Source organism: Triturus cristatus, chromosome 10 (assembly GCF_964204655.1).
Source record: "Triturus cristatus chromosome 10, aTriCri1.1, whole genome shotgun sequence".
Lineage (NCBI taxonomy): Eukaryota > Metazoa > Chordata > Amphibia > Caudata > Salamandridae > Triturus > Triturus cristatus.
Window position 1 is genome coordinate 384,008,518 of NC_140593.1, and position 27,840 is coordinate 384,036,357.

At 42.2% G+C, this 27,840-nt stretch overlaps 1 protein-coding gene across 1 annotated transcript in view; it reads left to right on the forward strand.

The window, feature by feature from the left end:
- SKAP2 (src kinase associated phosphoprotein 2) overlaps positions 1-27,840 on the forward strand; it is a 487,916-nt gene that overhangs the window by 83,139 nt on the left and 376,937 nt on the right. Inside the window, exons 3-4 of the mRNA XM_085631645.1 lie at positions 10,074-10,099; positions 21,247-21,357. Coding sequence (XP_085487771.1) covers positions 10,074-10,099; positions 21,247-21,357 — 137 coding nt within the window. The remainder of the gene's footprint in view (positions 1-10,073; positions 10,100-21,246; positions 21,358-27,840) is intronic.

A 27,840-nucleotide genomic window follows, 5' to 3' on the forward strand; every position in this document is an offset into this window, starting at 1 on the left:
TTTTTATCTTGGTGAGGAGACGTCAATGGATTTTCCATGTGTCTACTCTTACACATTGTTATCTCTGAGTTAGGTACACTTGTGTCAACATCCCTTTTTTTTCTTTCCCTCCCCCTTGATGACCATAACATACCACAGAAAACAGTGGGTACAGAGGATTCATAACTGTCGCAAGGTTCTTGATATTTCCTGTTGCTTAGCCTGTGCTAGACAGGAGATTCTGAGGTTGGATGATGTGGGAGAGTACCGACGCCTGGCACTGATTTATTGGAGGATCAAACTAGCAGACTTATGGTGACATATAGACTCTGGTAGGTTGTCGTACTTTAGCTCTCATAAGTCATACCGATCTTCCAGTTCCATATCCACGCTTGTTGCGACTTAGTCAACAATGCCTAAGTGAGTAAGACGCAACATTGATTGACAGGTTGTTGATGCACACAGCCTGTCAAATGGAATATCTACAAATAACTGGATCTGTAACTCCAGGAATGTGGACCTGGAACTCATAATAACCAAACTAGCTAAATTATATAATGCATCCTGAGTGACCACAGATCAGATGAATTAAAAACCACATCAGTACGCTAATGTTATTATAAATGCGATGTCCCTCTGTTTTCTGTCTTTCCGTGTATTTTGGTTGACCCCCCCCCACCCCCACCCCTGGTAGGTAACATTGCATTGGGCAGTTCTATAAGTGTTTTCACTCAGTGTTCTTTAATACAATTTTCCTTAGGTCACACTATTCAGTAGTAACAACTTCCCCGACTGACACTGTCATATTGGCTCAATACACTTTTAATTTCTCACTCACTGCATCATCACCTCAGTTTGAGGATTTGGGATGGATATGATGAGACCAGTTAAGAGATGTGGTTGGTTGAGTGTCTAAATGTCCAACGTGGAACCTGGAGATCTTGGTTGTGAGCCCAGTTGCTCCACTTGACCAAAATATGTTATCCTCACAAATCACTTTATCTCTCCACATACCCATTCTCCACCATTTACACCCTACAATCATGAAAATTTAGAACGTAAAATCTGAAGCATAAGGTGCAATATCGAGACCCGAGTTGACTAATATTAATCATTATATGTTTCTTTTGAATGTACTTGAATTACCCTTGAGTTTAGTATTGTAAATATGCCTAAGCGTGGCCTAAAATGGTACATGTAAGAAAATGTGCAGCTCAACATATGAGATTTTAAAACTTCACTGTAACTGCTGGCCAGTTTCAAAGCTGGTTTAAAAAAAGTTAATAATACTTTAACAAAATATTCTTTCTAGATTGTATGGGATGACGGAGACTAGTTCTCCACCCCACTGGATATTCCACATCATATCACATCACCTGACCGATGTAACTCTCAATTAAACAACATGGAGCCCTCAAAGAGCCCTGTATCACAATAGCTTAAGAAACCATGCACGAAATATCAGTATTAATAGAAAAACAATCACCGCTTAAAGTGACTTCACAAGTTTCTGGGGATAAAAACAAATATCACAGCTACATTTGCTAAACAATGTGTTTTTTCTTCATATCAAAATTTCTAGAAATTAGAAACTTGAATATCTGTAGAGTGCAGCTACTCAGTACTCAAAACGAATTAAAGAGTTATTGGTGAGTAAATATAAAGATTAGTTGAAGTAATGAGAGAGCCCGACAGGCAGCATCTGGCAGGGACCAGAGTCAGCCATCGACTGCCATTGCCACTGAGGTCTCGAATTAGACTATCGTCAGTAAACAAACAATGGTCACGAGACGCAACTCGAGACATGCATCAATAAATTAAAAGTACATTCTTAACAAACGCTAAAGATTAATAAGCAGAAAAGTACAAAGAACATAATGACAAATTTGAAAAGTATAAGGATACAACGATAATACTCAGCATTTTAAAGTATTTAGTAAAAAGTTGTTTCTATTTACATGTAATGAGACCGCTAAGGTGGAGGAGCGTTGCCCCACTGCTGCAAAGTAGAGAAAGAAAGAACAAATACAATGATAATATCTTGAGGTTATTATCATTGTATTTGTTCCTGCAGTGCAACTTTGCGGAGCGGGCGGGGCTGCTCTCAAAGCAGGGAAGGAGTGGTTTGCCCACTCCAAGTGCGCATGAATATTTGGCCGACCCTGTCGGGCCAGTCAAACAATCACGCGCACTTTGCATGTTCTCCATGCAGGCTGCATTACAGCCTGCGTGGAAACCATGCCAAGGCCATCATTCCCTGGCTGAGCGCCGATCCACGGCGCTCCGACCAATCACAATGCTGCATTGCAGTGCTGTAATTGGCTTAGGGGAGGGAGCCTGGCTGCTCCCTGTTCCAGCCCCAGAGAGGAGAGACTAAGACGACGTGGGAGAGAGCGGGAGAGCAGCTAGTAGATACAATTTTTTCTTTTATTCTTATTATTTTTTACATCCCTCCCACCCCCACAACCCCCACCTCTACCTAGACCCGCCTTGCCACTCCTGATCCGTGCCGGACGCTACTGAATGAGACTGCAAATTATGGGATTTGCCTATCTGAGTGCCTTTCTGTCTTCATTACACACCCTGCGAAAATAGAGACCTTTATTACTAAATCATTTCAGTAATACTCAGGCCAATTCTGCATGTCTGCATTGAGATGCAGACTCCTCTGAGCCTCAGGTGAACACCGTATACACATCATCACAGCAACTGCAGCGAATCCTTGATAGAGGCTTGTCCTTGTCGGGGTTCCTGTACTTGTGGGTAATTCTCTAAAAAGCATCCTGTTGTTTAAGTCTGGCGGGAACATAAGCCATAATAAAGCACTGCAAAGTGAGAACACACATTTACTACTACAACTAGAGATGGAAGTGTAGAATCGTACTAATGTCATAACTTGCATAAATCTCTTACAGTAGGACTACACGTCTAGACACCTTATTTCTAGTACCTAGCCACTCTACACCATTTTAATAGGGTAGTTTACCTTGTGAATAAAACAGTAATTAGGACTAACTAACCCTTTTTACCTCACTTTCTGCTACATCCATACATACTAGACCCCTCACCCCCATGCACCTATCGGCAGGAACAAAAGATCCCCGATAAAGAGCCCCGATTTCGGGAGCCCGTCAAGGATTGCAGCGCCGACTTGACGAGGGGCATTGCTCATATGATGAAGCATGACACCTAGCTTGCTGGGTGTGTGAGAGCTCTAGTTCCACCAAGGGAATTCCCCCGGGCATCCCTTGGCTATTAGCGGTTGGTTGAGTCCCTCCTTCCACCGCCTTCCTTATTTCTTCTCTACTGTACACGAGGAACTTTGTACCCTTTTTCGCTGATAACTTGCATAAACACATTTATCTTTTCCTTTTTAAAGAGCTTCATTGCCTAAATGCACCCTTGAAGGAATGCAAACGTAGCCCTTCCTGTCAATTCACCAAGCCTTACTTCTTAGAAACTCCAGACGCAGCATCTGAGACAGTAAGTAACGTAGGCATACTTTTTAATTAAGAGCTCTCCTTTCTCTCGCAGAGCAAATCATTGGTGAATTGAATGAAGTAAGGTCTACATCACCTCAAACATTCTCACAATAGTTCATCGCAACAACTCAAAGTACCTCACTCTCCCTTTTACTGGTTTGATGCAACTTCAGTGATACAGGCTTTCCAACGCAGGGTACAGCCAAACTACAGACACTTTAAAACGCAGCAGCCTACTATTTTTAACCTTTGGAAAAAGAGTTACGCTCCATCCACCCCTACAGTGAAAATCCTGTGCTGGCTTCTGGTGAACATTAGGATTAAGTTTTAAGACGCGGTGCATCATGAACTTACTTATGAAAGATGGCTGCCCACCAAGGTCCAGCAAATCTGCCATAATCCTCCTGCGCATAGAAACACACAAAAAACAACATGGTAGAGAACAGATGAACAGAGTAACAGCAAGATATGTCTTGCCTCCTTTTCCACTCAAATTATTTACCGGGCACTTGCTAACCACCTGTCAATGCTGGCATGATGACCTTTGGAAAATCCCAAAAAAGACACACTGAAGCAAAGGCCCAAACATCATCTGAATTAGTAAAAAAACAACTTGCAGAGATTGTTACAAAACCCATATACAAAAGTATTTTTGCAAAATGTTTTTTCTCTACACGTTTTAGATCCGTCTAGAGAGAGCAGCTGTATGTCAGGGCTTATGTAATCACCAAAAATAAAGCTTTAAGGAGCAGCATCGAGAAAGGGACTATGGCTCTACCCACAAGATGATCATCTTCTCTACAAATATCCCTGACCAGCTCCCCTCGCCTCCGCCGAGCAGCTGACCTCCCTTGGTGCCCTGGTTCTGCTGGCCTTCTCTGGGCCATGACTCTGCCTCGCTTTCTTTAGCCTTTCATTGCCTCTTATTCCTTTCTGTGCCCGCTTTCTTTATTCCTTTCTCTGACCACTTTCTTTATCCATCTCTCTACCCGCTTTCTTTATTCCCTTCTTTGCCCGCGTTCTTGATCCGTTGTGTGCCCTTCATTCCTTTCTTTGCCTTATTTCTCCTCACTTACTTCCACATTCCTGCCATCTCCCCTGCTTTTGTCGACTTGTAGCCCGCTTCCTGCCAGCCCCGCCCCCAGCACCGCTTCCTCCTCACAAGACCTACTTAATGCAGGCCGCTGCGTGGCTGTGCCGCTGACGTGCTAAAGGTAAGACCATCCGCGTCTGGACCGTGGCCAGCACCTGGATCCCCAACCCCCACCCCCCGCAGCTACATCGCCACAGAACTTTGAGCCCTGAACACCGGTCACCACAATAACTGCTGCCACTCAGCACCTGGTTCATGGTAAAAACCTTTCTCCTGCCTTCACTGCCTCTTGTCCTGCAGCAATGGCGCTCCCGCAACTGTGACCACCATCCCCCACAGACCAAACAACACAGCTCCCCTGCACCGGGACAACTCAACAGCTCCTCCTCAACACGCAATCACTCTGCAAGCACGCCACTGAAATATGGGACATCATCACCAGCCTCACCCTGTCAAGAGAGCGTAGCTGTTTGTCAGAGCTTATGTAATCACCAAAATAAAGTTTTAAGGAGCAGCACTGAGAAAGGGACTTTGGCTCCACCCACAAGATGATCATCTTCTCTACTAGTATCCCTGACCTGCTCCCCTTTCCTCCGCCGAGTAGCTGACCTCCCTTGGTGCCCTGGTTCTGCCAGCCCTCTCTGGGTCTTGACTCTGCCTCGTTCTCTTTAGACTTTCATTGCCCTTTACTCCTTTCTTTATCCCTTTCCCTGCCCACTTTATCCCTTTCCCTGCCCACTTTATCCCTATATGTGCCCGCTTTCTTTATTCCGTTCTAGCTCTTAATTCCTTTCTTTGCCCACTTTCTTTATTTTGTCTTTGCCAGCTCTCTTGATCTTTTGTGTGCCCTTTATTCCTTTCTTTGCCTTTTTTCTCCTCACTTGCTTCTACATTACCGCCATCTCACCTGCTTTTACTGACTTTTCGTCCGCTTCCTGCCTCTTGCCAGCCCCACCCCTCAGCGCCCCTTTCTCCTCACAGGACACTGCCTCTTCTCCTGCAGCAATGGCACTCCAGCCACCGTAAACACCATCCCCCTACTGATCAACCGCACAGCTCCCCCGCACCGGGACAACTCAACAGCCTCCTCCTCAACGCGCGATCAGTCCGTAAGCATGCCACTGAAATCTGGAACATCATCACCAGCCTCACCCTGATGTCCTCTTCCTCACTGAAAACTGGCTCACTCTCGCATCTGCTCCAGACAGTGCCTCAGCAACACCTGAGAGCTATAAGATAGCGCACCTGGACCAGGTCAAAAAACACGAAGGCAGAATTTTCATCATCCATAGAGACCATCCACTGCACTACCACCACAGACAATGCCACGCCAATCAGGAAATACCTCAACTTCAAGCTCCAAACTGGCAGAAGATCCATCATCAGAAGGACCCTAACGTACAGACCTCCAGGTCTGTGCCCCAGCTTTTGCAACGCCATCACTGACTTCATAGTACTGCTCGCCATAGACTCCAGACTAAATCTTCCTCGGAGATCTCAGTTTCCACCACGAGTACTTCAGCGATGCCAACACCCCAACCTCCTTGAAAGCATGAACAATATCGGACTCACTCAAATGGTCACCAGCCCCACTCACATCACAGGACACACGCTGGACCCTATCTTCACTTCAAGCAAGAGAGTTTAGTTCAGCCACGTACGGGTACGGCTCCAGTGTCTCTGAAGGAGTTACTGGCTTACCCGCAGGTCCTCTCCATATGCTCCCTCCATCCCCCTACTAGGTCTCCCTGGAGGAACTGGAGCTCTCGCCAGGCGTGAACTTCCAGCCTGGGACCAAGCCGATCTGTTGACTATCGGGCATCTTTTTACCATGGGCCAACTCCTCTCTTTTGAAGAGCTGGTGGAGCAATATGGACTTCACCAGATACAGTTCCTGATGTATGGCCTCATCTGAGCGAGAAATGACAGGTTGACAATTCGGAACCACCTACTTATGCCCTAGTAGACCGCCTACATACTCTGGGAGATGGGAGACGGTTCGTTACTTGGCTCACAAAGGCCATGATTGCACACACACAGCTCCCCCTGCAGGCTTTTCGTGATACATGGGAGGCAGATTTTGGTCAGTCCCTACATGACAGGGAGTGGCAGAAGGCACTAGTGCACCCACCTAAGCTCTCCCACAAAGCCAGGCTACAATTGATTTCATTTTATATACTGCACAGGGCATACCTCTCACCAAACCAAATCCATCCCATCTTCCTGACCGCTCCGGACACGTGTGCCCGGTGAGAAGGTCCTGCGACTGATCTGAGACTTGTCTTCTTTGACTACCCAAACCTCACTCAGTACTGGCTGGACCTCCTCTCGACTATGTCCTCTCCTCGATACCTGGGAGGTGGGCGCGAAAGGAAATTATAAATGCCAGAAGAAATACAAAACAGCGCCCGCTTCACTGATTTAGCCCTCACCTTGGCAAAATGCGCCGTGACAATCTGCTGGAAAAGCAGGACTCCCCCCTAGTAGCATGGCCTGGAGGGCTGAGGGGGTTCGCTGGATGGAATCCGAGGTGACGGTGCTCCAAGGGTAAGGAGCCAGGGACCTTCGTTGCTGCCCTATTGCCCCACTTTGGGATCAGTTTCTGTGATGGTTTCTGGACACTGACCAAGAGGCTCCCTCCTCTGCCTCCTCGTGAAGTCCCCCCCAGGCCTGCTTCAGAGAGCTTTTATTGTAGGAGAAGCTAACTGGGCCTCACTCTGCCCCTCTATAAATATCCACCCGTTTGCCATATATCCACTGGTTTGGACCCATCCACCCTAAACCCCTTCTACTTCCCAGTCTACCCTTTCGATCCCCACTGTTGTCCCAGTTACTCTAGTGCTGTTAGTTTGTTACGGTCGTACCAAGCTTTGGGAGCTACTACTGTTATGATCCTCGGTCTACAATTATTCTTTTAATGCAGTAGGCTTTTTCCCTCAGATAAATTGTCGCCCTGAAGTCTAAATATCCATAACATGTACTCTTCTGTATTCCAGACATATCCTATGTTTATTTACTTGCTGGCATGTGATACCCTGGGCATGCAGTCTCTGTCTGTTTACTTGCTGATAAAATCAATAAAACATGTTTTTTGGTTTTTTTTTTTTTTTTTTAATGAAGGTTGAGCAGTGTGCCTGTGTGGGTGTAGGGTGAGCAGTGTGCCCGTGTGAGTGGTGTGCCTGTTTGCGAGCAGGCTGAGATATGTGTCCCTATGAGTGCTAGGTGAACCTTGTGCATGTATGACTGCAAAGTGCATCACATTAAAGCTATATAGAGGCCATGGGCGTCCGCAGGGGGGGGGGGGGCAAGGAGGGGCGCTTGCCCCCCCCCCCTCCCTCCGGAGCGCCCCTCCTTGCCCCCCCTGCGGCCGCCCATGCTTTTCCAGACACCTTTTGTCCGTAATTACGGGCCCTGCAGGGAGCAGAGGTGTTCCCTGCCATAGGCCTCAACTCCCTGATGGGCGCCTTGCACTCCTCCTCGCAGCCCCTCCCTCCCATTGTCATTCTGTCTGTGGCTGATTATCACAAACAGAATGACAATGGCCAGTTTGAGCTGCGCGCCACAAGCACGAGTGGTTAGGTCTGGACACCAAGACCTCCTTTTAACACTATGTAGCCTGAGAGCAAGGGGTCTTCTGAATGAAGTTCTGGGGGGAGTCGATGCATTATCCTCCCAAGTCAAAAATTGAGGTTGCAGCATAGCCCGGATTTCAGATCCCACTAAAACGTACACACTCGTGTCAATAACATATCTATCTGCCAGTATGCACCCTATCGTGTCTGGCAGGACGTCCCGACCCTGTGTTTCACTGCCTCATATCCCTCTGTACCCCACACCTCGCGCTCACTGCTACAACATATCCCTCTGTACCCCACACCTCGTGCTCACTGCCACAAAATATCCCTCTGTACCTCGCACTCACTGCCACATATCCCTCTGTATCCCACTCCTCACACTCATTGCCTGATTGCTGACTTTACTCTGCCATTCATCTTCTACGTGTTCTCTCCCCTTCCACTCGTTCTACCTCTGTTCACCCCCTTACTTCTTATAGTACCTTACTCCTTTCTCAATACCTCTACTTCTTTTCCTCTTCAGTAACATCTCTCTGACACATCTCTGCACTTCCTTTAGATCAACGCACCCCTCTACCTCACCTGTCTACCTCAGTCTTTATTATTCCCTCTCCCTCAGCTGTCTCTCCCTGTCTCTGACACACCTCTCCCTCTCTCTACCTGGCCCTCTCACGTTCTACGACATCGTTATTCTCCCCTCTCCAGCTTTGATTTACCTGTCTCTGCCCCTGAATCTTTTTCTTCTACACCTCACTTCTTTGTCTACCCTTCACCCCTCGCTACCCTTCTGTTTGCCTCACTACGGTCTTTACCCGACTCACCTTTCAGTACCTCTTCCCATTTCGCCTCCCTCCCTCACAGCGCTCTCTTAGCATGCATCTGTTTCTCCCCTCACCACCATGACTGCCTCTACCCCTCCTTACCTTTCTAACCAGCCTAACGTTCTACCTTCCTGTTATTCCTGGTACTGAACCTTTCATTTCACCCCTCCGGTTGTATTACGCATTCAAATTGAGTAGGTCATTGCTGTGCCCCCAGCCTGACATCGAGACCCAGTCCCCTAGCCTCTCAACATGCCCATATATAACAACAAGCATTGGCATAGCCAATGGGTCTCGCCTTTGGGACCTGCTGCAGAATTAAATACTTATAAGGTCCCAAGGGCGAGACCTATTGGCTATGCCAATGCTTGTTTTTCTCAGCTTGGTATGAGCATTACCCGATCCTGATTGTCTGCCATTTTAGCCCCGCCCCTGTTGATTAACATTAGCCACGCCCCTTCATTTGCCAGGGTAGCCCCCCCCCTGGAAAAATGTCTGCGTACGCCCATGATAGAGGCACTACCAGTGCTTTTTATTTTTAGTACAGCCTTACTATACCTTCTTTTTTACCTATGCACTTACAAAAGATGACCATTTTATTGCAGATAATTACTATTTAGTAGCAAAAGCTGCATGTCCATTGTCAGAGTGATTTCAAAAGAAAAGTGTCAAGTCCTCCTCACACGGTACAATACATAGCAACAATTTGGGGTCACTAACACGTGATACAGCAATGTAATTTGTGGAAAGGGTGACACACTTTAGTACCAATCGAATTGGACAGAAGTAATCAATAATTAAGGGTTATGTCGGTTTGCCGAGAAATAGCAAGCAACATTGTTTGCGCTAAAAATATGTGACTGTCTCCTAAATGCGGATAGTGCTAACAGCGCTACATTTATTTAGCGTGGCTGAATGTTTTCTGTCAATTGAGCTAATTTCGCACTACAGATTGAAATGTTCATTTCCTGCGATCTCGAAAAAGTTCCCTTGTGACCCACTTTGTATTGCATTTGTGCAAAATAAAATATCTGTATTACATGTATTTATTTATAAATGTATTGCATTTATTGATATACTGGGTGCTCCGGTTGTGATTGTTTTCCTTTCTTTTTTCTTTCAGCTATCCCCAAGAATTTCAGGATAAAGGTAAATAGTTGAATTATTCTATTGTGCCCTCCTAATACATATTAGCTCATTAATTCAAAAAGTACAGTCATTTGTTTTGATAACTTTGTTAGCCTGCTGGTATTTCACACGAAAAAATCAGACACCTCATACTGTGGTCGCTTGACACGCCGTCTGGATTCGAGGGTGCTAGCTCCCCCTACTGAAAAAAATACGAAAAGCTCCCAAACCCTCAATTGTGTTCCTATATCCGCGTTCCATTGAAAAGCACACACATTGTTGCAATGTTTTTTAAATATTTACCTCATATTATGATCCTAAGCACACACTACAATTACACGTTACAAAAAAATTGACCACTCCGGACATTGCGACCTGCTTGTTAAACTCCCCATAAGGTAATTAAGCAAACTGGCAATGAATGGCTATTTTGGGCCCTGGGGTGGACTGCAGATCCTTAATATAATGTATTGGCACTTTTCATAAACACTTTATGCTCCCGTCTGCTAGATGTGTGAATTTAGCATGTAACGCACCTGCATGGGAAAGGGTACAAACGTGTTTTCCTAAGCACTCAAATTCTCTATTTTGGGTATACTGTAATATAAAATGTGGAGCTACTAATGCGCTCTGTGGCACTGCGCAACAGAATCTTCTACCCAATCACGAGAAGCGTCGGACATGCCAACAGAGTTAGAAAACCAAAAGGATACTGCGGACTGTGTATTTCATTTCCCTTTAACTTACCCTGTGGAGTGGGTGTCATACTGTGAGAAAAGAGCAAAACGAAAAATATCAACGTTTTGGGCTGAGAAGTAGTCCGACAATTTAGACAAGATTAACACGGGTGAATAAATGTGGCTTTCGTTCTTTGGCAACGATAACAAAAGGCCGTTTTGCAAAATCTTCACAGAATGTTGAAAAAACAGTTGCGAAGCAATAAAAAAAAAGTGCTCAAAACAAATAGTATCTTGTGCACTCTGGACGACGAACCGAACACTGGCCGGTCTGTACTTCCGGGACGGTCGCGCTCGGGGTCATGACCTGCAGACTGGGGCGCGCTTGCGAAAGTTCACAGCGTGAGGTCAGAGGAAATAATGCGGAACTGTCTTGGGACGCAGGCTCCGCCCTGGGTCGCCGCCTGGCTGTGGCTGGCGATAAAGCAGAGGCACGAGTCCCAGCAGCGCCGCCTGATAACGGGAGAGAGTCCAAAGGGCCAGGCGGAGTGCACGCAAGATCCGACGCTTGTAACAATCCTCAGACTTCACCAACTGGATTTTACTGAGATAAATATGGGCTTATTTACAAGACCCTTGCGCCACCCGTACGTCACTTCTCCCATATTAAAAGCGACTCACCCGCTGTGCAAGATGCTTGTAAATAAGCCCCATTATAATATTTTTGTTTTTCGTTCCAGATGTATATCTTTATGAATTTAGACAATAACATTTGAAGTCCAACTGCGCTTTGTCGTTTTTTGCTGCTGTTCTTAAATATTTTCGACCTCGTGCACAGTTCACAGAGTGGTGATATAAATACGGTTACTCTTTTTATTCGAAAAGCGGTTTTAGACAATTGAAAAAACTCGGAGACCGTTGTGTGTCTGAGCTCTGTCTCGGTTTTACAAGGCTATCGTTTTACTTGTATGTTGTTAACTCTTATTCATTTACCGGCTTCCCAAAAATATTATTATATATATTATCATACTTTAATGTGCTTTTTAGAAATGCTCTGTGGGTCAAATGTAACCCAGCCTTAAAATACTTTCGGGGGACACTCACCACTGTTTATCGGAATATTTTTTTTTCTTTCTTAAAACGATAGCGTTCCCCGCTCTTGTGAGCACGAGATATTACGTATCAAACAGTCAACACTTCGTCAAAGAAGCGCAAACGCAGAGTACCGCCTAAAGTGGATTGAATGTGCTCTCCAGACCGCTATAAAATACGAAATAAAATCAAGATGTAATTCGTGATAAAATAGTTATTTTCATGATGCAGTGTCAGTTAAAAAAAAAAAAAGAGGATTAGCCATATATCTTTATGAAAGTGATGGAATGTAGTTAAACAGCCGCATGGCATCTGAAAATGTCAGGTAATCCAATGGGTTTGTAATTTATTTTTCCTATTTACTGTTGCCAGTTGTAACATTTTGCCTTGCACATCAGCATGTGATAGTGATGTCGCCGTAAAAGTCAAACACGTAAACTACTGTGATAGTTCAGTGCGTTGAGCGTAATCTGCAGGCATCAATCTGTAACCTACAGATCACTGTGGATACAATGAATACCATTGTGTTTGCTGTTATGATCAATATAATTATACATTACAGGTCAAATAATATGACTCGTAACCACTTAAATGTTAATTTTATGCAATAATGAAATCATATTTTAAGGCAAGTTTTAAAGAGATGGCATTTATGTTTTGTTCTGAAGCAGGGGCTTAGGTTGATGCTTTGAGTCATTATACAACCTACATAAGATGTATGCATTGTGAGCAGCGCAAGGGGTTTCTATGCCCCTCAAGAGCTAATGTTTGATATAACTTTCACATGTATCCTTGTAGGCCAAAAACGCATCATGGTCTGCAATTGACATATTCAGTCGTTTGGCTCTGTTTTTTTTCTGGTTCATGTAAAACGGAGCAAATGGCTGCCACGCAAAGAGCACACCCATCACCAATCATAAGAGACTTTTTTAGAGTTATGTTCGATGCTCAGAAATGATTCAAACGCTAACACATTAAGAAAAAATAGTAACAATCTTTCATCAGTTGCTAAATATGACAAACTGATATTAACCAACATGGTTCCATGTATTTTAATTTGTGCTGTTTCTAGAGATGCCATCCCCAAGTGTCAAAAATATTTTTGGGGGAGGGAACAGATGGCCATTCTGCTGGCACATTCAGCATAGCATGCATATCTAATGCTGTTTGGATCACATATGAGTGTCTGATTCTATTAATATAGCAAGACCTAAGCCAGGCTTGAACCCCCCCCTCACCTCCTATGTTCTCTGCAAATGTCGATAATTTAGTGTCTTGCACACATAAATTCCCATTTCAAGTCAATTTACGATCACCTAACAGGAAACTATGGATTAAAAACAATACCTGGAGCTGATTTGTGTTCATTGTGAACCAAATATTATCACTGGTGCCGGAATTGTTATGAATCCATGAAAATTAAAAAAAAACAAAAAACTTGTATACGCATTGTGTTTAAACAGGACTTCCGAACGTATTTCAAACATTGAGCGGAGTGGTGGTGTTAAGAGACCCACCTTTGATGCCTTGCATATATTACATTTGTGTGCGTGTTGCTGAAAAGCAGTACACCATTTCTGACCAGTAAGATTTCAGAATTTAAATGACTCGTGGATGCAGTCCAGCTCTGCCTGCCGCCATATCACCATCAATACAGATATCGTAGACAGCAATCTTTTACTAGGGAATTATACTCGCTGAAGTGGCCTAGCCAATGGATGTGGCCTATACAAATATTCACTACCTTAAAAGTATAAAGGTGAATACACAATTTTATTATTTTTAGTCCTTTTAAAGGATGAAAAATCATGTTGAATACAAGTATACCGTTCTACGAAGCACTCTAGAGATATGCTGTATACCTTGAAGTCTTACCCTATATCCATGCTGGTGCATATGCATATCAATATGCATCAAATAGAACACTGGGGAGTTGAAATATTATCTCTGTAAGCTCTGTAGTCCGTTGCAAAGAATTGCACATCACACGTAGATTTTACTATGCAATAACGTTTTGCATAATACATTTACAGCTGCAGATGTTGCTGTTTCATTGCAATGTTATTGCCAGGTGTGTCCCTGTTACCCAACTGAATGGTATTCATTTTATTAACTTCAGAAAAATGAAGGGCTGAGTCAGACTTGCTAGGATTCACACATTCAACTGAACAGAATTTTCAAGAGGACACTCAAGCCACCGACCTATTTTGCTGTTAGTCAGATATCTGCTGAATGCAACCTTGAGGGCATAAATTGTAGCCATAGAATGTCTATAAAAGCAAAGGCCCAGAAGGGAGCCTGTTAAGCGATTATGTAATATATACGTATCCGGTTGTGTTCATGCTGATGTCTCAACGCCATCGTTATGGTCACATTATTCATTAGGCCTTTATAATTTCAAGCCAACAGATTTGCTGTACCTCTGGACAGAATATCTATTAAAACATATCTTAATGAACTCAACCACACATCACCTTTCTTTGACCACAAATGGATTTAGGCTGAATTATCAAAAAATATATATTAATAATAACAGTAATAACATTGTGTTATATCTATGTTCATAGTTGGTCTAGTAGATACAATACAAAGCCTGGCTGATAGTCGTGATGCCCCGAAACCTGTCCTATAATGCTTGTTTTCCAGTTCAGGGAGGACCTGACCTGGCACTTCGGGCTGGACTGTTCCTATGGGGACAAGGTCAAGACTGATTTGCATATGGCTGGGTAAAACTAGGGTGCAATAGTGAGCAAAAGAAGATGGATTAAACCTAGATCTGTGACTGGGGGAGTGAATGTTTGACAATGTTCAACATTTTGTCCATCATCTTTTTGTGTTGCTAGTAGATACAATAGCCATGCTCCTTTTTCTATTCGAAGAGCCTTGTTATTCCCAAAAATAAAAACATTAAGTTGACTTGCGCCAACATCCTCTTGGTATAGATCCTTTAAAATTTTAAGATCCTGTATGAATTGCAGATTGATTTTTAAAACACATTTGCATTAATCTCCTAATAATGCATTGTTTCAATTATGCAGCCAGCAAAACAATAGGAAATACAAAAAATGAGCGTTCCTTCTTCAGAGTTTCTATTTATGAAGTTTCTGCTTATTCTATGATTCTGATTTTGAAAATCCATCGAGAAAATGGAGAGTAGAAAAGCTGGTATATTGAACAATGTGAGGAGTAATGATTCTTTCCTACAGCAAGCCTCACACTTACTTACTGGCACATCTTTCTTAGTAATTAATTGGAGTTGACAAAAGTAAGATTTTTTGAAAGCAAAACTAAATTTATAATTTCAAGTAACCATCTTTATTCAATGGGAGGGCTTTGCAGGGATCTTTTGTGCAGCAGAACTATAGTAATCAGATCATCTCACCCTGGATATCTTTTGGGCTTGACCGTTTGTGGGTACTTTGCTCAGGAGTAAAAAAAAAAAAACAAGAAGCTGGCATTGACCATAAAGAGGTGCAGTGCTTAATTTGTAAAAGAAAGCGTGCCGGTGCTCAGAAGGCCGCGACTACCAAGGCTGGATTGGCTTGGATTAATCTAAGGCCTTTTTAATCCACTTAATTCCCTACCCCTTTATCTCATTCTTGCAGGTTCCTGCTTTGTCCCTTTGTGACTGTTTTTCCATCCTTCTTTCTCCTTTTTCTTCTCTATCTTGCTCTCGGTCAATATCTGATCAGGAAAAATAAGTGCAGGTCCCCAAAAATGAGTGCCGTGGACCCCACCGGCAGCCACCGGCTCAAATTAAGCCCTGGAAAGGTGGAAGACCCAAGTGTGATTTTTACATGAGACCTGTTAAAATTCAGGGAAACATACATGAACAAAGCCTGCCCTACAGAAAGTTTGCTAATTCACAAAAATGGACCACTTGAGGTGTTCCTATAGTCAGTGGTGGCCGCCACAAACAAAGGGTGGCGAGGCAGGTGGAGAGAACGCATGGGGGGGTCACGCGGGGAGTGTGTGTTAGTAATAATATATATATTTTTTAACCCTTTCCGTGCTTGTGACGGAGCGGTTCCGTCATGCGCGACGGTCGCGCTGTGCGCATGACGGAACCGCTCCGTCATGGCCCCGCCCACGCACGGAACCTTCAGCGTGGCGCGGAAATCCGCGCCGCGCTGAAGGGGTTAAACAACTTACCTGAAGCCACCGGCTGTCTCCCACGTCTTGTCTCCTGTCTTCTTCCTGGTCCCAGCAGCCCTTGGGACAGACCCCTATCCAATCCCCATGCTGCCTGAGCGGGCTGGAAGGACGCGTTGCTCAGACCAGGGAGTCTGTGGGGTTTCTCCAGCCCAGCTGTTTGATGGATTCGGGCTGTAAAAGCCTAAGTGCACATGTTTTGGCCAGCCTGAGACAGCTGGCCAAATACCTATGCGCACTTAGGGAGTGCACATAGCACTCCTCCCATGCCTTGGCCTGCTTCTCCCCGCACGTGCTGGCTCAGAGCCAGCAAATGAAAAATAAAACAATGATAGAACATCATTTTATTTTTCATTTGCTGGCTCTGAGCCAGCCAGTGGGGCGACGCTCCGTCGCCATTGCGGCGGAGCCGCCGCTGCCGAAAGTCTCTGGTCCCAAAGTGCCTTTTATCCAAGCAGGTTCAAAGGGACAGTTAACTAGTCAAATGAGTCTTACAAGTCTTTTTCAAAGGAACTAGTGCTTGTAGGAACATATTTTGTGTTCAAAATGTCATGAAATTGTTCTGAAAGTGTTTTGATTGGCTTCTTGTCCCTAAGCAAAACACTCAATTTATTTTCTTTGTGCCATTCTCCCTCTTATACTGTCATTGTGAATCAGGGCCATTGTGGTGGACAAAACAGTAGTGCAGATTAAGTAGTCCTTGCAGGGGTGAATATGGGGGATGTAATTAAGAGAATAGTATTTGTCCAGTAGTGATAAGGCTCCATGCAGCATGGAAGTCTGCACATATTATTTGGCAAAACAAGTTAAATGCATACAGCCCCATAGAAAAAGGCTAATATTTTTTTATTTGACTTGGTATCGTTAATCACACGTATTTAAACTTCCCAGCTCCGAGGGAAATACGACATAATATTAATGGGTTACAAAACCGTAATTGTCCTCTTGAGTACACAGAGGGACACACATTCGTGTCTTTACTTTGTGCCATAACTTTTACAAAGAAGTACACTTAAACTGATCATTAATTTTATGACCACAGAAATGAGATGCACAATTTATGCTGTTGTCTTTGGCACGAGCTCCGGGCACCACTGACATTATGGCTGATTGCAAATAGAATAGCAGCCAAATAATGAGTCTGTAGACATTTCATTTGAACATACATTTCTTTTAGAGCCCTGATTAGCCTGTAATTCCTCCAATTATGTCTGCAAATTGTAATGGAGCAGCATACCTGATGCTCTTTGTTGGTTTTTAGATGCCTTTCCAATGGTATAAATAAAAGTTAAGTACATCCTTTCGATGTCTTGATTTTTTAACAAGTGTTTTACACAACGTATGAAAGTTATTGACTGAGTTAAATAAAATGCCTTTGCACAACATTGCTTGAATAATAATTAATTTCAAGGAAAATGCTTGCCAGACATTGTTTTGTATATGAGGTCGCTGAGCTTCCGTTTCATAGACACCAAATTATTTCTAAGCAAACACATCAAGGGTTCGGGGAAACAGACATTCCAAATGGAATGCATCGATATATTCAGTATATCTCTCTCTCTATATATATATATATATATATATATGTCTGTCTGTCCAGGTGCAGGGCGTGGCATAATGCCACATCCTGTGTTCAGTCCCCACTGAGCACATCTACAGACTGTACTCATCAGGTACTGAAGGCAAGCATACAGTCAAATTCCAGAAAGTAGTTAAAACGATCATGACAATTGTAAAAAAAAAAAAATATAGAAAGCCTTTGGCCACCAGATGTAATGGTATTCTGCTCAACTCATCATTTTAACTCACATTATAAAAACATCAAATGAACTAACCAAATTCATTTGGGTCTGGTGGCTTAGTGGACTAATGTGTCCACTGTAGGGGCTCCTGTTTGACCTCCTGGTCACAGGTTCAATTCCTGGTGGGTCCACTCAGCCTTTCATCCTTCTCAAGTCGATAATATGAGTACCATTGAGTTGGATAACAATAAATATGCTATTCAGCACCAGAATATGCGTGGGTGAACGTGCGCTTTACAAACACACATGTTATGTTATGTAGTTGAAAGGACATTATGAATAGAATCTAATATCTAAAAAGCTCTGAAATTCCCCTGCACCTCATCATTGATGATGCACAATGCTTCACAAATGGCATCATCTCTAATTTCAAAGATACAGCAAACTCTTGGAATTTATTCAAACATGCTGGAAATAAAGCATTTTTCTAGTATAAAATCTCTGCAGGGACATCTAGCTGTTGAGAGTGGAACTGCAACGTTACAACTGCATTTATCTTGAGTGTAACTTTAGAAGCCTTTGTTTTCAGTATAAGTTCTACGGTAAAAGCAAGCTATTGACCGTGGTACAGTTTTATTTCATGCTTCTGAAGATGTCTGTGAATTGTGAGTGCAACACCATCAGATGTTCTTCTCTGTGCATAGGTCTGTTAGGAAACAGCAGTGGCCTAATAACTGCTCTTTAACATGCATATGATAAGTACTGATTCCATGTGTAACTTGAGCCTTTCTTATCACATAGTATAAAGACTATTTACATGTTGACCATGGTACTTCTGCCAGACGCCTACTTTTAATAACTGTGATGATACTGATAAATTGTTCAAGTATGTGCAATAGCCTATCACCACTTGAAAATCATTGACAGGGATAACTACATTTTGACAGTTATATTGTGAAAGTATAACTAGATTTAATATATATATCAGGATATATTTTACTTGTGGATGGAACTGTAGAAGCCCTACAGCTTTACATAATACAAAACGTGTTGCAAACGAAATGCAATTGATGATATCATTTGTAATGTCATCTGTGATGTCATGATCAGCGCATCTGGATGTTGTATTACTGTGCTAACATTAGTTTGGAATTTTCAGTGTTTTTTAGTCTATGGATTGTAATCACAGTGTCCCCCCCATCTTGGTTCATTTTGGAAACAGTTAAATAGCAGCAAGAATTTGCGTCAATATAGCTTCCTTTATCTTTGAAATGTGATATTAATAGACCACAAGGCTGTGTTTCCTGCCTCTCCCCAACCAGCATCCCTCAGAACAGGGCGGAACCCAGACCTCCAATAATTTCTAATAGGACGAACAATATAAGGTCTTATCATTCAATTTTTTTGTAATGTTGGTTTGTCATTGATCTTAGTAAAGAACCGTAATGTGCATAATGTAACGTAGTTTCAATGCATGCATATTTATGACCATAAATTTATAATATATATGCAGATGTTATGTCTAGATGTGCATTGTGTAATATGCTAGTTATTACCATACCATTGTTATGGAGAAGGTCCATAAATCTCAAGTGATAACGTGGGTGCTGAGCCTTTAGAATTTTTTTCAAATAGCACATTAGTCATAGTAGGTCTCCATCTATGGTTTGCGCCATTCTGACTTTTAATATGTGGACAGTATAAAGAAAGGTATCTGACTAGAACCAGAGCACAAAGTGCAATGCAATGGATCCTGACGAATAAAGTAAATCTAGCCAGTACTAAGGCAATAACCTTCAATTTGACCTTTGAACTGGAGTAAGAAATTAATGCAGATTTATTAGTACACTAGGGGTCAGATGTACTAAGGTTCCCGTTTGCATTTCTTAAATAGCGACTCCGTAGCAATTGCTATTTAAGAAATGCAAAACAATATGTACAAAATTTGCGATTCCCTAATAGCAACTCCTACAGATTAGGAATCGCAAATAGGAAATGCCATTGCATTCCTGCCTATCGGCGAAATAGGATATGGTTTGCAAGTTTCTTAATAGGAAATTGCAATTTAGGAAATGCAAAGCTAAGGGTGCCTCTGGGCTTAAGCAGTGGCAGCTCCTCCGCTAAGGCGGAGGAGCGTCGCCCAACTGCTTTTTAGCAGTGAACTAAAGGAAAAATAAAATGATAATAACTCGACGTTATTATAATTTTATTTGTTCCTGCTGCGGCAGCTTTGGGGGGCGGGCTACTCCGCTCTCAGAGCAAGGGGAGGAGTGGTTGGCCTACTCTGTAAGTGCGCATGAATGTTTGACCGGCAGTCTCGGGCCGGCCAAACATTCATGGGCACTTTGCATGTTTTCCACCCAGGCTGTATTGCAGCCTGGGTGGAGAACATGGCCAGGCTCCCACTGCCTGTCTAAACGCCGAACCACGGCGCTCAGACCAGTCACAACGCTGCAATGCAGCATTGTTATTGGCTATGTGGAGCCTGGGTGTGCTTTCAGTTCGGGCTGGAGCAAGGGACTGCGGAGGAGTGACTTAGCGAGGAAGCAGGAAGAAGGTACGTTTTTTTCTTTCTTTTTTTTTTTTTACACCTGCTTCCCCCCCTTTCCCCTCTGCCACCCCTGATCCGTGCAGGCCACCACTAGGCTTAAAGCCCCCAGAAGGCCCCTCGATTTTCCTAGTGTACATGTAAGTGCACTTATACCCTAGTGGTATATGTGAGCATTCATGACACAACAAAAAAAAAAATCTAATGCATTTTTTTTTATTCTGCACTTGGTTACCATTGACTTGAAGTCGATGGTAATTGCATTTCCTAAATGCCCAATTCGCATTTAGGAAATACTTTGTACGTGTGCTTTAGGAATCGCAAATAGGTAATCTCCTTGCGATTCTTAAATTGCAGTAGCAATTTTGCGATTTCTACCATGTAGAAATCGTAAAGTGTGACCGTTTTTGGCCCTTTGTACATCTGAAAAGGCCATTTAGCATTTCTTAACATGTCGAAATAGCGATTCGGCCCGTTAAAAATGTTTAAATGGCTTTGTACATCTGGGCCTACACTCCTTAACATCGACATAATTTAGGTTACCTCCGGTCACTTACAGAAAATCATATTTTCTTCACAAGCACGTGGATAGAATGATCCATAGAATGAAAGATGGATAGACAGAGATGTTATTAGACTTAGATAGATAGATAGATAAATAGATAGAAGCTGCTATAGTAATAGGACATTTCTGCCCCCTTTAATTCGCCCATTGTTCCCCCACCTCATACTTTAATATAATTGATTCTGCGCTGGCCTTTCTCGCGCGCTGCAGCCTCCAGACCATCTGGAAACAACTGTGCACGCAGAAATATTGCGCCTGCAATTTTCAAATGAGTCTATAATTTGGTGAACTCGTATCAGAGGAGCTTTTATGTTACCACTCGCGAGTGTCTGTAATGGACAAAGGAAGACGCTATCTAATCTGCCCTTGCCTTGTCTGTCTGGTTTGTGCAGGGGATTCCTCGGACCAGTGTGACGAGTACGAAGGGCTCTTCCCGGAGGCTCCTGACAACATCTCGCTGCCTTCTGACCGGGGCGATAAGGACGACGACGCGCCCGCTGACGGTAGGCAGCTTTGGCCTTCCTTTCCTCTGTGTTACCCAAAGCAGTGAGTGATATACGAGCCCGGGCTTCTGTGAGCGAGCAGGCACGCCGCAGACAGCCAGCAGGCTCTAACCTCTCCTTTAGGAACTGAACAGCGCTCTCCAGTGGCCGTGAAAGCACACTGAGCATTTAAGCACAACTGGTTAGCTGTTTTCCACCAGGCTGGCACAGCTCAATGCCAAGCAAACATTTTTTTTTCTTATGAAATCTGCATTTTCTGATACTCCCTTACCTATCCAATAACAGGCGCTTTTCTAATAAATTTTAACTTATTTGTATTTTACCTATTTTATTTTCAAGAGCGTCCCTCTTCCCTAAATTGAAAATAAAATGTGACACGGATTGCTTTTCGTTTTCATGCTAAATACAAGGTATTTGTTTAAAATAGAAATATGAGGTGATTTTTTTTTTAGAGCAACAGCAAGTAAATTATAAAACGCCAAAAAGGGCTTGGTTGTACCTTTGCGCCAGCGCTTTCAAAGATGAATCACAGATTCTTGAATTTTTGTTTTGGGTTTCCTGTCATAATTGTCTTTGTTTCTCAGTGCCCATATGTTTATTTTTTCTAAAATCCAGTCAGATCAAGCTTAGCGTAGTTCATAAACATTGTTTATTAAAAATTGAATTTTTCATAGTTTCCCGATGGGGGCTGACAAGCTTCCTGAGGAACAAAGAGAAAAGGGGATTTGATTTGCCTAGGATCGCAGATCCAGTGGGGTGCTGGGATGAGAACCCAGTTCTAGTGATGTTCACTAGGCCACAGCGCTTCCAGCGTGTTTCTGTTTTTTTATTCAATGAAGTGGTGAACGCGTACACTTTTTATCAATGGAGTAGAACTCCATACAAATTATAGTGAACATTATGGGAGATGGATCAAAGTTGCTTGAATTTCCTTTTTCATGTTTGGCAGTTCAGTGGGTAAGGCGTAACACATGTGCTGCGAGGCGTTTAAGCTAATAATCTACCTTAGGATAAGTGCATGCTGGAGGTATGTCATATCACCCTCTGGTCACAGGTGTAGACCATCGCAGGGCTGCCTCAAGCTTTCTTCCTTCAAGTTGATAAAATGAACATAGCTCTGGAACAAAAACAGCTCCTATTTATGTCGTGAGAGGCACAGCATTCTGAGGTATGCACCATATGATCAGTCAGGAAAAAGTCCACCCCCCCCCCCCCCCCCTTTGCAGGTTATTGAGGCCTTACTTACACTAGGTTTGGGGGTATAGACGCCCAGACAGCTCAGAAAGCACATATTGTCACGCTCGTGAGCTAGAGAGAGTATTGTTCAGTTATATTAGGCTGGCTTGAGCGCCCTGTTTTAGAATATTCCTTCTCTGCGGGTTGCCTGTGTTTCTGTATGAATATTTTATGTATTGAATTGGCACTGGTAAATTGTTGGAGATTGTGAGTGTGCACCATCACGAAGGTGCATATTTCTTGAAAATGTTTAGAAAGCCGATGTCTACAAACTAACATGCTGTTGCTTGCCAGCAATCAAGGTACAATTAAACCCGAATCCGTGCACTGTTTAGCGATCGAACAAGACAATTCAGAATCCTTGCACAAGACTGAGATCCATAAAATTGCAGAACGTTGGAAGATGTGTTTCCATCCATCGGCTGGTGTGTTATATCATCAATGTAATACTTTATTTCCATTATCTTTGGCAATTGGTTGATTTTAAATCTATAAAGGGAGATGTTTTTTGTTTTTTTTAAACATAGCCTTTGAACTGTTATTTTTTTAAAATCAGAAAATCACAATTATCTTGGTGTTGTTTGTCTCGTTACCATCAGAGTTTTCGAATACATGTTATGATTTCAGTGGGTCATTTACAGAGCTATGACAGAAGTATATATATTCTTTTTGACCTAACACTGCTAGAAAAACTCAAGAAACCATAAAAGGGGTTGCGGTTGGATATTTGTGTTTTGCAATTAAATTGGTTGAAACCCCCCTTTCTAGGGAGTAAACTGAAGACTTCAGAACCAGCAGATCAGGGTATCAATCCCTATTTCACCAGCTTGACTTTAACTCCTTTAACTCCGTGCACCTCCTTTCACTCACCTTCCAAAAAACTGTGAGCCAATCGAGGATGATCCATTTTCATTGCATTCTGTACAATAGCATTAGCTAATTAATTCAGTCGTATCATGCTGTATCTTAGAAGTCTTTCGCCACTAAGTAGTGTTGAGATCAACGAGTTGTTGTGCTCTGTTTGCAGTGGTTGGTGAGTGCCAATTGATGTAGGGGCTCATCTCCTAGTTGGTAAATGTTTTTTAAATGCCGTTGTGAACCTTTCTCCCATTTGTAGCCCCATCACATTGTGGTCCTTGGAAGCGTCATGTCACACCAAATAACTAATTGATTACAATAAAATAACAAGTCTACATGCTCTGTTAACCACAGAATGGTTTAAAACTAGGAGTATTGGCTATCAAATTCGTTTATTGTACAGCAGACCTTTTCCTAATTGATTGCGGCTCAGATAACCCCATACAGTGTGCCCACACACTTTGCCTTGGTACTATGCCGCCGCCGATCAGCTCCACTCTATTTTTAGAGAGATTTTATTTAAGAATACTCATTTAAGAAACTTCTGAGGATGATTTTTATGACAGAAATGCTTTAATCATCCATACCTCAGAGAAAAAGAAGGCCATCGCCAATATTGTATTGAAATAATGTTGGTGTGTTTTTTACATTTTAATATCTGTTCTTTATTTCACCATTTGCATCTTCTTATTCAAATAGAGAAAGTCAAATTTTAAAAGAAAAAATATCCTTGATTCTGAGTTGCAAATTCACAGTGCTGGAGGATGCTTGACAAGGCATCTGTGTGCAGCATTTAACACTTTGCCTTTGGTGGCATTAACAAATGTGCTGAACTGTTATTTGCTAATTTGGCACTTCAAAGGAATGATATATACTTGGTTGAATGTTAACAAGCTTTAACAGCAAGTCACGTGTTGCGTTATTGCCCAGTTATAAGTGTTGCTCGCTTTATGCCCCTCTGAAGGAGTAAAGACTAAATTGACCTTGCTTTAATTTGAACATGTAGTAGTCAATAAATCCTAATAAGAGGATGTTTGACTCATGCAGTTCAAAGGCTAAAACTAATTCCTATAAAACTGCCCACAGTACAAAAAGACCTGCCACATATAATACACAGCATAATATTCAATAGACCATTAAAATCAACTCTTACAAAAACTCAACATAGCATACAGCATAGTATACAGCTCAAGTAAACCATAACATTTCATTAAAAACATTCCCCAATAAGAAATTTGCCCTTTTCTTGCAAGAAGGCACATGGATGGAAAATACACAATCTGATATAGCGCTCTATAAGAATATCTAGCTAAAAATAGGTCTTACTTTATCCACAAAGATCTTGGCTGAGCTGTCCTTGTACTACTAATAAATTTAATGCTCGCAATTTCATAAAGCATAATACGTGAAATTTCTGTAGAAGCCCATATGATAACTATTAATGGCGATGTGCTATAGAAAATCTTACGTAGGTTATCTATGAGTCTGAGTAAAGTATGTGTACTCATAAATTAGCGATATGGATTAATTTATGGCATTGCAGGTTTCAAATCGACTTAAGGGTGAGTAATGATCTCTGCCACAATATGATGATCAAACTGTGCAGTTCCGCCGCTGAGTACAATTGCTGAATGAAAATATGCTTCCTGCAACACAGCACTCCACGCTTTATGCTATCCCGATCATTCCCTTTGGAAACATAAATTGCTTTTATGAGGTATAAAATTATGTCTATTGCAGAGCAGGGATAAGCCGAGCGCACATAGAAGTGATAAATATTCTAAGCAGTGATACAGAATAGTAGTTTTTACACTCAAACTTTATGGGGAAATGGTAGTAATAATAATCCAGCCCCTTTAAAGCTCAATATTGTATGTATTTGTTAAAGATTAAGCTTGCGTGTGTGTCTTAGAATAGTTTTAATAGGAATCCATGCAGGGAAAGTTCAGCGCAGCAGCTCACATGAAACCAAGCGACCCTGGTTATCGTAAGTGCAAAAATACCCCCCTTGATAGGCGCTGTTGTTTACAACAAACTCATATCCTGTGCATGCCCATTACCAGTAGAACAAGGGACACTAAGAAATTTACAAAACAATTACCGCATTTATTTGGAAATCACCAGGTTATGGCATAGTTTATGAACTGTTTCTACTTGGAAAAGAGAAAGCCATAGATTAAATGTTTTTAGTAAGCGTGAATTTGATATTGCAGGTAAGTAAATGCAGTAAATCCATGGTGCGTCTTCAAGGTGAATCTTCTCACGTGATTGTATGGTACTAATTTGATAAAGCAGATAATATACATATATCTATCTATCTACACACACACACACATATATATATATATATATATATGTATATATATATATATATATATATATATATAAATAAATAACATTTTGTCATCTATATATATGTGTGTGTGTGTGTGTGTGTGTGTGTGTATGTGTATATATATATATATATATAACAAAATGATCTTTTTTTCCACAATCACTTGATAGTTCTCCGCTACCTAGGGGCTGCCATACTTAATGCATTCACCAAAATAACTGTGTTCCAAGAACTGTGTTTTCGTTAAATAAAGGGATTTTAGACAGCAGGTGAATTAACAGTGCTCCATTGTTTGAAATCAGAGCTTTATTCAATATGTTATTTTGTGATCCTTATAATTTAAAGATGTGTTCAGATTTTCCATAATTGTGGCTACCAATTTTGATCTTCATTTCTCCAAACGTAGCAAGCTTAAGAAAGAAATGAGAAATCAGGTTAGTAGGAAGTGAATAGAATGCTTATAAATCTCGTGAGTTGAGTTTGATCTGTCAAGTGTTTCTTGCTGCTCCTATGGATCTGAAAGCCCACATACTAGATTTTCATTTTTCAGTTTCTTCATTGTAACCACCGCATTTCAGTTTCCGTGTGATATTTAATCATCCTTGCACAGCTGTAATTGAACAATAGACCTATCCGCTTCTGTCTCTTTCTGACTCTCGCAAAATGGTTATCTTTTCCCTGATTCTGTAGCCGCTTTCCAACCATCTATTAATTACAAAGAGATCATTATGGCCTAGCAATGAGAAAATCTACATTAGCAGGGTCACCGCGAGGTCCTTCCCTAGATCTGAATGTTTTGTCCACAGGACTCCTCCCTTATGGTAGGCTCTAACAAAATACCTAAATTGAGATGGATTGCAAACCCAGCGCCTGATATGTATTTTTCATAATGCTAATGCCGTTTTCAAGGTACCGCGGAGGTCAAATCCTCACGCTGTCTCTGTATGTGTTCAAAGCCCGTCTTCCTCTTTTAATATTTCTTTCCCTCTTCCTCTGGTTCAAAAGTTCATTCGGTTCCCCAATGGGTACCTAATTTCCCAGTTATTCCCCCAAGCCATATGTGTTTTGGTTTCTTTATGGTTTATTAGGTACTGTAGGAAAGTAGCATAACTTATACCCACTAATGAAATCCGAACACCCTTCAGGGATGCTTGCGCTGATTGCCTGCGGCATTTAATTTGAAGGAAAAGATAGCCACGCGTTGGTTTGCAATGCAGGGAAAAGGAGAGTGTTAAAGAGGAACACACATAATATCATTCTTAAAAACTGATATCTGGTCCAAGAATTTCCACCATTTTTTTCTCTCAAAGTGTGAAGCCTGATGGATCATCAGCCCCATGTTACCGCATGCTAACAGGAGAGTTCACTTGCAGGTTAGCCTGAGCCGATGAAGGCTTAGATGGAGTTTTGATTTTAGCTCTGGACCTTGGTGTAGGAGATTAATGGAATTTCAATGAGCCCAGAGTGGCTGCAGCTTTGTCAGTGAAACAGATGGAGATTCCATGGCCTTGTTGGCTCATTAATACAAGTAGCTTGAAAGGTGTGGTAGTTCTCTCCACAAAGGAGTTGAGGTAATTGATTTTTCAAGCGGAGCATGTTTTTTGTGCTATTGATCAGCAGGTATTCTATTGCCGAAATGACAATTTGCAGCAAGAACAGAAATTTCGCTGTGGTGCGTTGTTAGCAAGCACACTCGAACAACCCTGCTACCTGCTGTGTCACTAGTTACAGTGAGTATCACAAAACAACAGGCACAGAGGATGTTCATTAAACTTAAATATGATAAGTGCACGAGGTGTGTTAGCCAATGAGAACTGCATTTAACACAATTTATTTTTACTGAATGTATTAAAAAAAAAACAGGAGCAACGGTCAGAAACAAAAGGTCAGGCGGGACATGGTATGCACACGATATTGTTAATTGTGTTACCACAACTGGTGGTATTAATGACATGACATTTAGTTTAAATGGAGAATACCATGCTGAAAGTGTTTATGTATGCGCTCCACATTTATAGATGCTAAGAGGCACTGATCGCATATACAGAGAAATG